This window comes from Azolla caroliniana, unplaced genomic scaffold, assembly GCF_043228905.1.
Source record: "Azolla caroliniana isolate FFs.n. ecotype wild unplaced genomic scaffold, voAzoCaro1.0.p SCAF_3, whole genome shotgun sequence".
Lineage (NCBI taxonomy): Eukaryota > Viridiplantae > Streptophyta > Polypodiopsida > Salviniales > Salviniaceae > Azolla > Azolla caroliniana.
In genome coordinates, this window is record NW_028230438.1 from 2,648,072 (window position 1) to 2,662,395 (window position 14,324).

Sequence of the window (14,324 nt, forward strand, 5' to 3'; positions counted from 1 at the left end):
TCCACACCATATTTGACAATCTCCCACTAAAGCCCAGGTTCATCCATTGGAATTGTAATGTTGATCTCTTCTTCTTTTTATACATCTCTATGAGTTCCTACCCTCAGATGATAAGAAAGTTCTAGATTCTATCTATTTATCTATCTATGGTTAGAAGAGAAAGAAAAACAGAGATAAGAATGAGCTTCTGTGATGTCTGGAGCATATGTGAGGAGCCAAGAATCATGTCTTTTTTAATAGGAAGTACATGCTCTATTCAATTCTAATTAAATCAATTCTTGTATGCTTCTCAATTTCAGAGGTGAAGTCTAGTTTTAGTGCAGCCCTCTCTGTGAACTGATCGATGTGTTAATTATCCGGTCACTATTTTGTTTTGGTTTTTTTTTTAATAACATTTATTATTATTATTATTAGATAGTAATATGAAACAAAACAAAAGTTTTGTTTCTTTAGTAATTATTACCCTTACTTTATTCTTTAAAAGGGTAAATGTAAGTTACATTTTTTAGTGACTAAAGAAAGAAAATAATAATAGTAATAATAATAATAAAGAGTAAAACAAAACAAAACGACCGTTTTTGTTTTGAGAGAGACAAAGAGAAGGTGGAAAGGAGATATATATATATGGGAAGAGATGAGAACAAAGCATGAGAGCGTGAAGGAGAGTGAAGCATTGTGAAGCATAGAGAAGCTTAGTGAAGCTTGGTGAAGCTTGGTGAAGCTTGGTGGAGCTTGGTGGAGCTTGGTGGAGCTTGGTGAAGCTTGGTGGAGCTTGGTGAAGCTTGGTGCTCGACTCATCTACTCTTAATCTTCTTTCCATCTCCGCTACTCAACGTGAGATCTACACGGCTACTACTTCGACTTGTGGACATTCTTATCCGGGTTTTCTTCTCTCTTCTTTTCTACTATATGCTTGAGAGATAGTCTTATCCCTTTGGATTATTGTACCATTTTTGTCGGTAGTATTATGCTACATATCTCTACATATTTCTAGTATATCTAGAAGTAGAACTTGTACTTTGTGTTGTATCTCTTTCTTGATAGTGGATTGGTTTTGGACTTTTGTGCCGTGGTTGTTTCCCTCATTGAGGGTTTTTCCACGTTAAATCTTGTGTAATCTTTGTTGTGCCATTGTGTGTGTTTCTTGTGTTTCTTTTTTCATTATAATCGAGCATAAAACGTGACGCGTGTTACACTCTTACGTGTCTATACCTCTTCAAGTGGAGCTTGGTGAAGCTTGGTGGAGCTTGGTGAAGCTTGGTGCTCGACTCATCTACTCTTAATCTTCTTTCCATCTCCGCTACTCAACGTGAGATCTACACGGCTACTACTTCGACTTGTGGACATTCTTATCCGGGTTTTCTTCTCTCTTCTTTTCTACTATATGCTTGAGAGATAGTCTTATCCCTTTGGATTATTGTACCATTTTTGTCGGTAGTATTATGCTACATATCTCTACATATTTCTAGTATATCTAGAAGTAGAACTTGTACTTTGTGTTGTATCTCTTTCTTGATAGTGGATTGGTTTTGGACTTTTGTGCCGTGGTTGTTTCCCTCATTGAGGGTTTTTCCACGTTAAATCTTGTGTAATCTTTGTTGTGCCATTGTGTGTGTTTCTTGTGTTTCTTTTTTCATTATAATCGAGCATAAAACGTGACGCGTGTTACACTCTTACGTGTCTATACCTCTTCAAGTGGAGCTTGGTGAAGCTTGGTGGAGCTTGGTGAAGCTTGGTGCTCGACTCATCTACTCTTAATCTTCTTTCCATCTCCGCTACTCAACGTGAGATCTACACGGCTACTACTTCGACTTGTGGACATTCTTATCCGGGTTTTCTTCTCTCTTCTTTTCTACTATATCCTTGAGAGATAGTCTTATCCCTTTGGATTATTGTACCATTTTTGTCGGTAGTATTATGCTACATATCTCTACATATTTCTAGTATATCTAGAAGTAGAACTTGTACTTTGTGTTGTATCTCTTTCTTGATAGTGGATTGGTTTTGGACTTTTGTCCCGTGGTTGTTTCCCTCATTGAGGGTTTTTCCACGTTAAATCTTGTGTAATCTTTGTTGTGCCATTGTGTGTGTTTCTTGTGTTTCTTTTTTCATTATAATCGAGCATAAAACGTGACGCGTGTTACACTCTTACGTGTCTATACCTCTTCAAGTGGAGCTTGGTGAAGCTTGGTGGAGCTTGGTGAAGCTTGGTGCTCGACTCATCTACTCTTAATCTTCTTTCCATCTCCGCTACTCAACGTGAGATCTACACGGCTACTACTTCGACTTGTGGACATTCTTATCCGGGTTTTCTTCTCTCTTCTTTTCTACTATATGCTTGAGAGATAGTCTTATCCCTTTGGATTATTGTACCATTTTTGTCGGTAGTATTATGCTACATATCTCTACATATTTCTAGTATATCTAGAAGTAGAACTTGTACTTTGTGTTGTATCTCTTTCTTGATAGTGGATTGGTTTTGGACTTTTGTCCCGTGGTTGTTTCCCTCATTGAGGGTTTTTCCACGTTAAATCTTGTGTAATCTTTGTTGTGCCATTGTGTGTGTTTCTTGTGTTTCTTTTTTCATTATAATCGAGCATAAAATGTGACGCGTGTTACACTCTTACGTGTCTATACCTCATCAAGTGGTATCAGAGCGGAGGTTGTGTTTTTTTTTGCTCGATTATAAATGGAGGCAAACACATCAACAATGGTTGTTTTAAATGGCACGAACTATCAAAAATGGAAAGGAAAAATGAAAGATTTGCTTTTTGTTAAAAATATGCATTTACCTATATTTGCAAAAATTAAACCCGAAAAGAAAAATAATGAGGAGTGGGATTTTGAAAATGAACAAGTATGTGCTTTCATTCGACAATGGGTAGGAGATAATGTCTTGAATCATATTGTGAATGAAACAAATGCAAAGACTTTGTGGAATAAATTAGAAACCTTATATGCTTCTAGAACCGGTAACAATAAGTTGTTTTTACTTAAACAAGCAATGCATTTGACTTATAAAGAAAATAAGTCGGTTTTAGATCATTTAAATGAGTTTCAAGGATGTTTTGATCAATTGTCTAGCATGGGTATAAAGTTTGAAGAAGAAGTTCTTTCTTTATGGTTGCTAAATACTCTTCCCGAGTCATGGGAAACATTTAGGGTTACTCTAGCTAGTGCGGCTCCTAAGGAAGGCATGACAATGGAACTTGTGAAGAGTGGAATTCTAAATGAAGAAATTCGGCGAAGGACGCAAGGAGCATCATCAAACATGGACGCCTTCGTTGCAGAAAATAGAGGAAGAAGCCAAAAGAGGAGTGATGACCGAAATAACAAAGGTAGAAGTAGAAGTAAGTCAAAGTCTAAATATAAAGATTTAGTTTGTCATTTTTGTGGTAAGACAGGTCACATAAAGAAATATTGTTTCAAATGGAAGAAGGAAAATAAGGTGTCGAACTACATGAAAGATAAGAAAAATGTGAATGACAATATCGATTCTGTTAATGTTGCTTCCTCTAATGATTTACTTGTTGTATGTACAAGTTACAATGAAGTTAACATAAGTAGCCATGAAACCACTTGGGTTCTTGATAGTGGTGCCTCCCACCATGTTACGTCCAGAAGGGATTTTTTCTCATCTTACACTCCAGGTGACTATGGTGTTGTGAAGATGGGGAATGATGGATTTGCAAAGGTAGTCGGCACAAGAACCATTTGCTTGCAAACCAACACGGGATTCAAGCTGATTCTACATCAAGTACGACACGTGCCCGATATTAGATTGAATCTAATCTCCACAGGTACATTAGATGACGAGGGTTATAGTCATGCGTCTCAAAATGGTAAGTGGAAAATTTGTAAGGGTTCTATGATTATTGCGAAAGCTAATAAATGTTGTCATAATGGTCTATATCTTTTGCAAGCTTCTGTCTCTACTGACTTTGTCAATGCAGTTGAAAATCAAGATGTTTCAAAATTGTGGCATAAGAGATTGTCCCATATTAGTGAAAAGGGACTTGACTTTCTAGCAAAAAAGAACGTCCTACCAGGTTTAAAAGATGTGAAGTTAGATACATGTGATCACTGTTTGGCAGGGAAGGCTAAGAGGGTTTCCTTTAAGCATTCTTCTCTTCGACGAAAAGGTATACTCGATCTAGTGCATTCTGATGTGTGTGGACCCTTGAAGGTAAGGTCAATGGGTGGAGCACTTTATTTCGTTACTTTCATTGATGATCATTCTAGGAAGCTTTGGGTTCGAATGTTGAAATCAAAAGATCAAGTTTTTGATGTTTTTAAAGAGTTTCATGTTTTTGTTGAGAGAGAAACAGGGAAGAAACTGAAGTGTATTCGTAGCGATAATGGTGGTGAATACTGTGGATCTTTCGATGCGTATTGTCGAGAGCAAGGTATCAAACATCAAAGAACCCCTCCTAAGACTCCCCAATTAAATGGTTTGGCCGAAAGAATGAATAGAACCTTAGTTGAAAGAGTTAGGTGCTTACTCTCAGATGCAAGGTTACCTAAATCATTTTGGGGTGAGGCTTTGAATACTATTGCACATATCATTAATTTATCTCCTACTACCGCATTGCAAGGTGATGTACCAAATAGAGTATGGTATGGTAAAGATGTCTCTTATGATTATTTACATGTGTTTGGGTGTAAGTGTTTTGTGCATATACCCAAGGATGAAAGATCAAAGTTAGATGCTAAATCTAAACAATGCATTTTTATTGGATATGGTCAAGATGATTTTGGTTATAGGTGTTACGATCCTGTGGGAAAGAAGCTTATTAGGAGTCGTGACGTAGTGTTCATCGAAGACCAAACCATTGAGGACATTGACAAGGCGGAAAGGTCAAATACCCCTTCAGATGGTGACCTAGTAGATATTGAACCAATTCCTATGATGGATGATGATACACAAGAGAGTGCCTCACAACAAGAAGAGCAACATGAGGATGTTGTTGAGCCGTTGATTATAGATGATGCTAGTAATGATGTTGTTTTGCCAGAGACAGGTCTTGAGCGGGGGGAGGAACTCCCATTACAAGAGGTGGCAAATCAACCTTTAAGGAGATCTACTAGAGAACGACGACCATCCATGAGGTATCCTAGCTCTGAATATGTTTTACTCACTAATGACGGTGAACCGGAAAGTTTTCATGATGTGCAAACTCTTAAAGACAAAGATAGTTGGGTAGAGGCCATGCATGAAGAAATTAATTCTTTGAAAAAGAATAACACATTTGAGCTAGTTGAACTTCCTAAGGGTAGGAAAGCTTTGAAAAATAAATGGGTGTTTAAGTTGAAAAGGGGTGATGATAACTTTATAAAATATAAAGCTCGTTTGGTAGTAAAAGGATATGGTCAAAAGAAAGGAATTGACTTTGATGAAATTTTCTCACCAGTTGTGAAATTAAGTTCAATACGAATTGTGTTAGGTTTGGTAGCTAGTTTAAACCTTGAACTTGAACAATTAGATGTGAAAACTGCTTTTTTACATGGTGACCTAGATGAGGAAATATACATGGAACAACCAGAGGGTTTTAAAGAGAAAGGGAAAGAACATTTGGTATGTAGGTTGAAAAAGAGTCTCTATGGCCTAAAACAAGCACCGCGCCAATGGTATAAAAAGTTTGATTCTTTTATGGTGAATCAAGGTTATAAAAGAACTAATGCGGACCATTGTGTGTATGTTAAACAATTTGAGGATGGTAATTTTATTATACTTCTTTTGTATGTTGATGATATGCTAATTGTTGGGCAAGACCTAAATATGATTAATAGGTTAAAAGTGGAGTTATCTAAAACTTTTGACATGAAAGATTTAGGGCCTTCTAAGCACATTTTAGGTATGCAAATAACTCGTGATAGAGAATCAAAGAAATTGTGGCTTTCACAAGAAACGTACATAGAAAGAATCCTCGAAAGGTTCAACATGCAATATTTGAAACCAGTAAGTACTCCTCTTGCCACTCACTTTAAATTGAGTAGGAAATGTTGTCCAATTACCGAGGAGGAAAGAGATGAGATGTCATCGATTCCCTATGCCTCGGCAGTTGGATCTTTAATGTATGCTATGGTTAGCACACGACCAGATATTGCACATGCAGTTGGTACAGTGAGTAGGTATCTCTCTAACCCTGGTAAATCTCATTGGAATGCCGTAAAATGGATTTTACGGTATTTGAGAGGTACATCTAAGTTGTGCATTTGTTTTGGAGGTTCTAAACCAATTCTTGAAGGCTTTACAGATGCGGACATGGCTGGAGATCTTGATGGTAGAAAATCTACATCCGGTTTCTTATTTACTTTTGCAGGGGGAGCTATATCATGGCAATCCAAATTGCAAAAGTGTGTTGCCTTGTCCACTACGGAAGCTGAATACATTGCGGCAACTGAGGCTGGCAAAGAAATGCTTTGGATGAAAAGGTTTCTTTTAGAATTGGGTTTGAGCCAATTAACTTATGTGGTTTTTTGTGATAGTCAAAGTGCAATGAACCTAAGCAAGAACTCAATGTATCACTCACGAACAAAACATATTGATGTGAGGTATCATTGGTTACGATTAGCTATCGAGGAGCAAACGTTGCAACTAGAGAAAGTTCACACTGATGACAACGTTGCTGACATGCTAACAAAGGTGGTTCCAAGGGAGAAGCTTGAGCTATGTGCCAAGCTTGCCGGAATGGAGATGAATTGAGACACAAGCAATTCTCTCCTTGTGTGACCGGAGGGGGAGATTGTTAATTATCCGGTCACTATTTTGTTTTGGTTTTTTTTTAATAACATTTATTATTATTATTATTATTAGATAGTAATATGAAACAAAACAAAAGTTTTGTTTCTTTAGTAATTATTACCCTTACTTTATTCTTTAAAAGGGTAAATGTAAGTTACGTTTTTTAGTGAGTAAAGAAAGAAAATAATAATAGTAATAATAATAATAAAGAGTAAAACAAAACAAAACGACCGTTTTTGTTTTGAGAGAGACAAAGAGAAGGTGGAAAGGAGATATATATATATGGGAAGAGATGAGAACAAAGCATGAGAGCGTGAAGGAGAGTGAAGCATTGTGAAGCATAGAGAAGCTTAGTGAAGCTTGGTGAAGCTTGGTGGAGCTTGGTGAAGCTTGGTGGAGCTTGGTGGAGCTTGGTGGAGCTTGGTGAAGCTTGGTGGAGCTTGGTGAAGCTTGGTGCTCGACTCATCTACTCTTAATCTTCTTTCCATCTCCGCTACTCAACGTGAGATCTACACGGCTACTACTTCGACTTGTGGACATTCTTATCCGGGTTTTCTTCTCTCTTCTTTTCTACTATATGCTTGAGAGATAGTCTTATCCCTTTGGATTATTGTACCATTTTTGTCGGTAGTATTATGCTACATATCTCTACATATTTCTAGTATATCTAGAAGTAGAACTTGTACTTTGTGTTGTATCTCTTTCTTGATAGTGGATTGGTTTTGGACTTTTGTGCCGTGGTTGTTTCCCTCATTGAGTGTTTTTCCACGTTAAATCTTGTGTAATCTTTTTTGTGCCATTGTGTGTGTTTCTTGTGTTTCCTTTTTCATTATAATCGAGCATAAAACGTGACGCGTGTTACACTCTTACGTGTCTATACCTCATCACGATGACCCATCACAACACATTTGCAAATCACAACAGCTATCACAGTTATGTGATCACATTTATGAAACACAACACTCAGTTTTTCATATCTACTGAGTTTTTTCCAAGTTATTCATATCTATTGAGAGACAACATTTAGGCATCACATGAATTTTTGCCACATTTAGCCTATCCATTATTCAAACCCTCTGGTCTATAGCCCTGAGATATCCTCCAACTAATGATCTGACTCTCGATACCATCTTCACTTATGAATTCTTTCTGTTTCTGTGTGCAACTGACTCCGACTCCGCAAAATTGAGCAGTACAGTCTCTCCCGAACACTCTGCAAAAATGACATCATAGCCAAGCAATTTTTCAAGGACTTTGTTCTTGATGGGAAACCAAATTCCCATGCCATTTCTAATGAAGCTCATTGAAGAGTTTTCAAAGACCACCAATTCCCATGACCACCGAATCCTTTGTGGATGGAACAAGCAGCTCACAAGATAACTACATGTACATTCCCACGACTACCAAATCCTTTCCGGAGAGAAGAAGCAGCTCACAAGCTAACTATATATTGCAATTGCCTGCCAACAATTTCACAGCTCTGTAAAGTGGGAATCATGAACATTGAATACCTTCACATGAAATGGCAAATGGGAATGAGAACCAGTTTCCAATATTTTACACCACTTGCCATCTCACTAACATACATTCCACACCTTTTTGAATTAGGTGATAGCCAATTCAAAGGTATCACTTTATGATGATACAATATATTTCTAGTGACTTGCAGCAAGAGTGTACACCTAAGAAACATCATTTCCTTCCATGCCATGGTTGAACATTGTAATTTCTCTCAAATAAGTCCATAAATTAAAGGTATACATCATTATTGTTAATTTGCATATTCAAATTGCAACAAATTGGAATTTAGTGTCCACCACATCATCTCCCACTTTTACAACTCCCATTAATCGTAACAAACAAGTGAATTAATTTCTCAATTTCTCTTTTCCATGCCAATGCAACAATCAAGAAGGATGCAACAATCAAGAAGAAGAGACGGGATTGATGGCTTTTCTATTGTGTTGTCTTCTTCTTTCTTGTGTCCCCCCCTTGAAAAATAACCTCTTTATGTTTTTGGTGCTATCTTGTTAGCCTTCTATCAACTCAGGGAATAAAGAGCTCAATCAGTACCCCAACATAGGTTGCTTGGTCACAAAATATTACACATAGACTAAATTTCCACATCAATGTGTCTAAGCAATGGCTTCATTGTCTTCAAATAGTTGGCACAACCATCTCACTTTAAGCTCTCTACATTATATTGTTGGATGTCATGTTTTTCCATATGAACATTGAATACCTTCACATGAAATGGCAAATAACAATTGCCAAAATCTCTAATAAGTTCATCCAAATGTTATGATTTGCAGGGCATTTACAGAACCTATGTGTATTGTCCTGCATTGAAATGGTACAAAAGAAGCATGTGTTGGACCCTTGTCCTCGTGTGCTCTTAAGTTTGAGCTTAATGGGAGCCACCAATCATGATTTTCCATATGAACATTGAATACCTTCACATGAAATGGCAAATGGGAATGAGAACCAGTTTCCAATATTTTACACCACTTGCCATTTCACTAACATACATTCCACACCTTTTTGCATTAGGTGATGACCAATTCAAAGGTATCACTTTATGGTGATACAATATATTTCTAGTGACTTGCAGCAAGAGTGTACACCTAAGAAACAACATTTCCTTCCATGCCATGGTTGAATATTGTAATTTCTCTCAAATAAGTCCATAAATTGAAGGTATACATCATTATTGTTAATTTGCATATTCAAATTGCAACAAATTGGAATTTAGTGTCAACCACATCATCTCCCACCTTTACAACCCCCATTAATCATAACAGACAAGTGAATTAATTTCTCAATCTCTCTTTTCCATGCCAATGCAACAATCAAGAAGAAGAGACGGATTGATGGCTTTTCTATTGTGTTGTATTCTTCTTTCTTGTGTCCCCCCCTTGAAAAATAATCTCTTTATGGTTTTGGTGCTATCTTGTTAGCTTTCTATCAACTTAGGGAATAAAGAGCTCAATTAGTACCCCAACATAGGTTGCTTGGTCACAAAATATTACACATAGACTAAATTTCCACAACAATGTGTCTAAGCAATGGCTTCATTGTCTTCAAATAGTTGGCACAACCATCTCACTTTAAGCTCTCTACATTATATTGTTGGATGTCATGTTTCTTGATCCCATTGTCTTTGTCACAAGTTCAGTGTTTGTGTTTTGCAAATATGTTATGATCAGTGTTGTATCTACTAACAATAATATTTAGAGAGTGACACATTAAATAACCAACAACTTTGTCTCAACTTTCACATCGCTAAAAAAAGATAAACTTTATCTCTAAAATTGAGACTTGTACAAAACCTTTCTCCAAGGAGTTAATTTTACTATGTTTGCGATCAGCTCATCAACACCCATTACATGGACCACGCAAGGGAAGATGTGGACAAGTTTAGATGTGGTCTATTGGAGAAGTCTTGAGTTTTCATGCCAGGAAAGGAGAACTAGCCTTGAGAAGCTTCTCCAATTGTGTACAAATTACCAACCACGAACAATGTGCGAATATTTCAACAAATATGGTCGCATAATACTTCCTAATAAACGTGAGGTATTGAATAAGATGGCTATAGAGTGTGATGAAGGCGAAGGTAAAGCATGTGAAGAGATAGGAAAGCCATTGAATGATGTATGTAAAAACCTCGACGTTATCCTCCTCTTTCTTCTTCTTCTTAATAAACTATGGCTTTTCTCTTAATAAAGGTAGTATTTAGTTCTGAGATATGATGTTGATGATCCATGAGCTATTGATTAGTACTTCTTGGGTGTTTGGGTTTAGAGTTTGTCCTCGTCTCTAGGCTTTTTTCCATTGTTTCATTGTGGGGCGTAGGGAACCCCATTGACTATTTCTATGTAATGCTTCGGTTTTAATTGCAGAATACGACCGTTTAATATACGTTGTGCAAATTATGTGAACAATATTCGTGGTTTTCCAAATATATTGTATTTACAATCATTCATCCCCAGAGAACCAATACACTAAACAACTAACAACTTTGGCTAAACTTTCCAATCACTGAAAGAAGAAAAACTGTATATCTAAAATAGCGACCTTTGCAAAACCCTACTACAATAAGGACAACTTTACTCATCTAACACTCATGACATGGACCACGTGGGAGAAGGTGTGGACAACATTGGATGAATGGTTTGGCTACGGTTTATAAAATGATGAAGAAGAAGGGGAAGGAAGAAGACCATGCTGCTTTGGTTCACTCTATGGGCAAAATCTGAAGATTTCACACCAGGAGAGGGGGAGAACTTGCAATTGAGAAGCTTCAGCTATGGTGAGCTTTATCCTTGTGGAGCTCATCATTGGGCTTATTCTTTCACTACTACTTTTCATAGCAAGATTACATCAGTTATGCAGACATTCAAGCAAGAAGGTTAAGCACCAGCACGAGAAGAAGCTGCCTTTACCACCGGGTCGTCTCGGCCTTCCATTCATAGGTGAAAATCTAGAGCTTTGGCGAGCAAACTTACAAGGGCTCCCATGGAAATTCATCGATGACCGCACCTCAGCATATGGAGAGACATTCAAGACGAGACTACTCGGCTTCCCAACAGTAGTTCTTGCTAGCCCTTTGGGTAACAAGGCAGCCTTCTCTAACGTCCACGTCTCTCTTCCCCCTAGCATCCTCGCTGTCCTCGGGACGCAATCCGTCATTGGACATGTCGGAGCTAACGCAACTCTGTTACGGAAGGCCGTCACGATACTCATGCGGCCTGAGTCTTTGCAAAGATACACGAGCCGAGTCGATCTCATCCTCCGCAGGTTCATTAGGGAGAATTTTGAAGGCAAATCCGAGGTCATTCTGGGCCCCCTGATGCAGAAGCTCACATTCTCTATAGCTTGTGAGGTTCTGGTTGGCCTAGTGGACACAAAAGATCAGGATATGCTCTTTCTTCGCTTCGATACGATGGTGAAATGCATGATGAAGATACCCATCAACATTCCTGGAACGAGATATCATAAAGCACTTGCAGAATCTAATGCCATAAGAAAGCAGTTCACGACTTGGATCAATGAGAGAAGGCGAGCTATAGAGGCTGGCTCTGTTGCTGAGCATCCAGACATCCTCTCCGGTGTTCTTGCATATATGGAGAAGCAGGGGACACCATTGTCTGATAAGGAGGTGGAGGACAACATTCTCTTCTTGCTCTTTGCAAGCTACGATGCCACTACCGTCGCAGCCACCATGACCTGCAAATATCTTGCATCTGATCCCCACATAATGGACGAGGTTTACAGAGGTTTGTTTGCTACTCTTGTGAAATCTTATGATCTCTGTATGGATGTGCTTCTTATTGCTCTTGGTGTGCTCAGAGAATAAGGCTATGGCGGCAAGCAAGGCCCCAGGTGAGCTTTTGAATTGGAAAGATATCCAGAAGATGAAGCTTTCATGGAGGGTCGTTCAGGAATCGATGAGATTAACACCGCCAGCGCAATTGTCGTTCAGAGAGGCACAGGCAGAAGACATGAGCTTCGATGGCTTCAGGATCCCCAAATCATGGAAGGTGAACACAGATCGATCTGTCTGGCCTTAAAAACAACAGTTTAGAATCTAGATACATACATACATTCATAACATGCATTTATTTTCCTGCACAGATAGTGTGGTCTCCCAACTCGACTCATCGAAACCCTAAGTATTTCCCGGACCCTGAGAAGTTCAATCCGTCGCGCTTCGAAGGAGTGGGCCCCGCTCCGTTCACGTTCGTCCCTTTCGGTGGCGGCCCCAGGATGTGTCCGGGCAACGAGCTTGCACGCATGGTCATATTGATGATCCTTCATCGCTTGGTCACTCGTTTCTCCTGGACCCTCAAGGACCCTAACGAGGCCGTTGTGGTGGATGTCATTCCCTTCCCTGTGAATGGACTTCCTATCCTCCTCCAGCCTCGCATGGCATGATTCGGTTTGCAACAATAATAAGAGTCGTATCCTAGCTATATTTTTTATTATTTAAAGATGTATGCCTTGGGATTGGGCACCTTACAATTAGATGTTTGGTGTTCAAACATACAATTATATAAATAAATTTGTCTTTAAAACACTACAATCATACCAAAACTAAGTGGTGTCACCGCTACATGGGTAGTGCATGAGACATGTTGAATCGCCAATAAGCAAGACCAACATTGCACCGTGGAATGAATTTCGACTTGCTCTAAAAAATAAAATCATTGCATCGATACTTCGATCAAATTTCATAGAATGTTCTAACTTCATGTCTACCACCAAATAAAAAAGCAATACATACATCACAATTAGGACGTAATCCCCAGTATCTCTAAAATAGGAAAATGAACTCTATCTCTAATCAAGCTACATGAATTGTATAAATACCCATTATGATTCTAGTTGTGAAATAAAAACGTAAACAAACTTGTCAAATCCATGAAAAGTAACCCCAAATATGACAAACAATTAGATTTTATATGAATTAGGAGTATCATCTTCCACTTGAATGTTTATATGCAAGCTAGGAGAGATGGGTTCATCCATTTGAAGTGTTACGTCTACCAACTAATTGTTTCACTGCAATGTGACAAATAGAGACTTTCCAACCCTTGATCTAGGTTGTAGATAGTTCGTAGAGATGTTAGATGGTTCATTCCACAGTCATTATTGGGTCTTAAAAGAGATGCGAAGTCTTGACTTTACGTGGTGTCGTGATGTGGTGGCCCGAAGGTAGGAAAGTGACTAAAACGAGGATAAGGAATGGAGTGAATCAATACTTGTGGATAATACCAATGTTGGGGTTTGTTACCATGACAACATTTGTCCTTATCCTTGTTTTTGTAGAGATTCTACCTAAATATACATTCAAAATTAGTGTAATATAAATGTTCAAATTAGGATTATCGAAAACCTTAGGGAACATGAATGCTTAACAATAATGATATAAGACTTTTCATAAAGTGGGTATTTTTAGTTTTACAAATTTGGAAAAATGCACATTTTTAAACAATCCTCATGCGGAACGGATAATCAATACCTTTCTAAATGCCTAAAAATGTTTCATATTGCTTGTTTCATACCAATAAGATATCAGCTAATCATTATAGAAAGCAACATGGTTTTAAAATTGTGATATATATTAATGAGAGATTTCAGACGTTGTGATCGTGAAATCCATTTACCAAGGTTCATTTTGACTTTGAAATTGTTGGATTTTTGAGGAACGAACACAAATGCTAGCAACTAGATATCATCTCAACAATGAAAATGCTAAATAGCAATTAAAACACATCGAAAACAATCTAATGCAATAATGGTAAGGCATAGAAATTTTAGAGAGCTTTTAGCAAAAGGGGACAAAATACTTGCTTGACACTGTTAATGCGATGTTCACAAAAACTAATTTAAATTTAAGAATATCTGGGCTTTACATAGTTCTTCTCTTTTGGGTGTAATTGAAGGATTAAATGTAATACTCTCACATTTTCAATTAGGTCATCACAATGTCTTTGCTTGTCATCATCATCACAATGTCATGATGAAAACGTGAGCACAAAATATATCAAAGAATCGAAAAGGAAGATGAGTTATAGAA

At 37.8% G+C, this 14,324-nt stretch overlaps 1 protein-coding gene and 1 long non-coding RNA gene across 2 annotated transcripts; both read left to right on the forward strand.

The window, feature by feature from the left end:
* Positions 1 to 531: 531 nt before the first annotated feature.
* LOC147865863 (uncharacterized) lies at positions 532 to 7,430 on the forward strand. Its single transcript, XR_015529445.1, has 2 exons — positions 532 to 655; positions 7,043 to 7,430. It is a non-coding gene; the product is annotated as an uncharacterized LOC147865863 (long non-coding RNA).
* Positions 7,431 to 10,989: 3,559 nt separating this feature from the next.
* LOC147865864 (cytochrome P450 716B1-like) lies at positions 10,990 to 12,683 on the forward strand. The gene is made up of 3 exons (XM_087317480.1): positions 10,990 to 12,021; positions 12,095 to 12,285; positions 12,380 to 12,683. The coding sequence occupies exons 1-3, from the start codon at positions 11,052 to 11,054 to the stop codon at positions 12,677 to 12,679; spliced, it is 1,461 nt and encodes a 486-aa protein (XP_087173606.1). The 5' UTR covers positions 10,990 to 11,051; the 3' UTR covers positions 12,680 to 12,683.
* Positions 12,684 to 14,324: the final 1,641 nt, after the last annotated feature.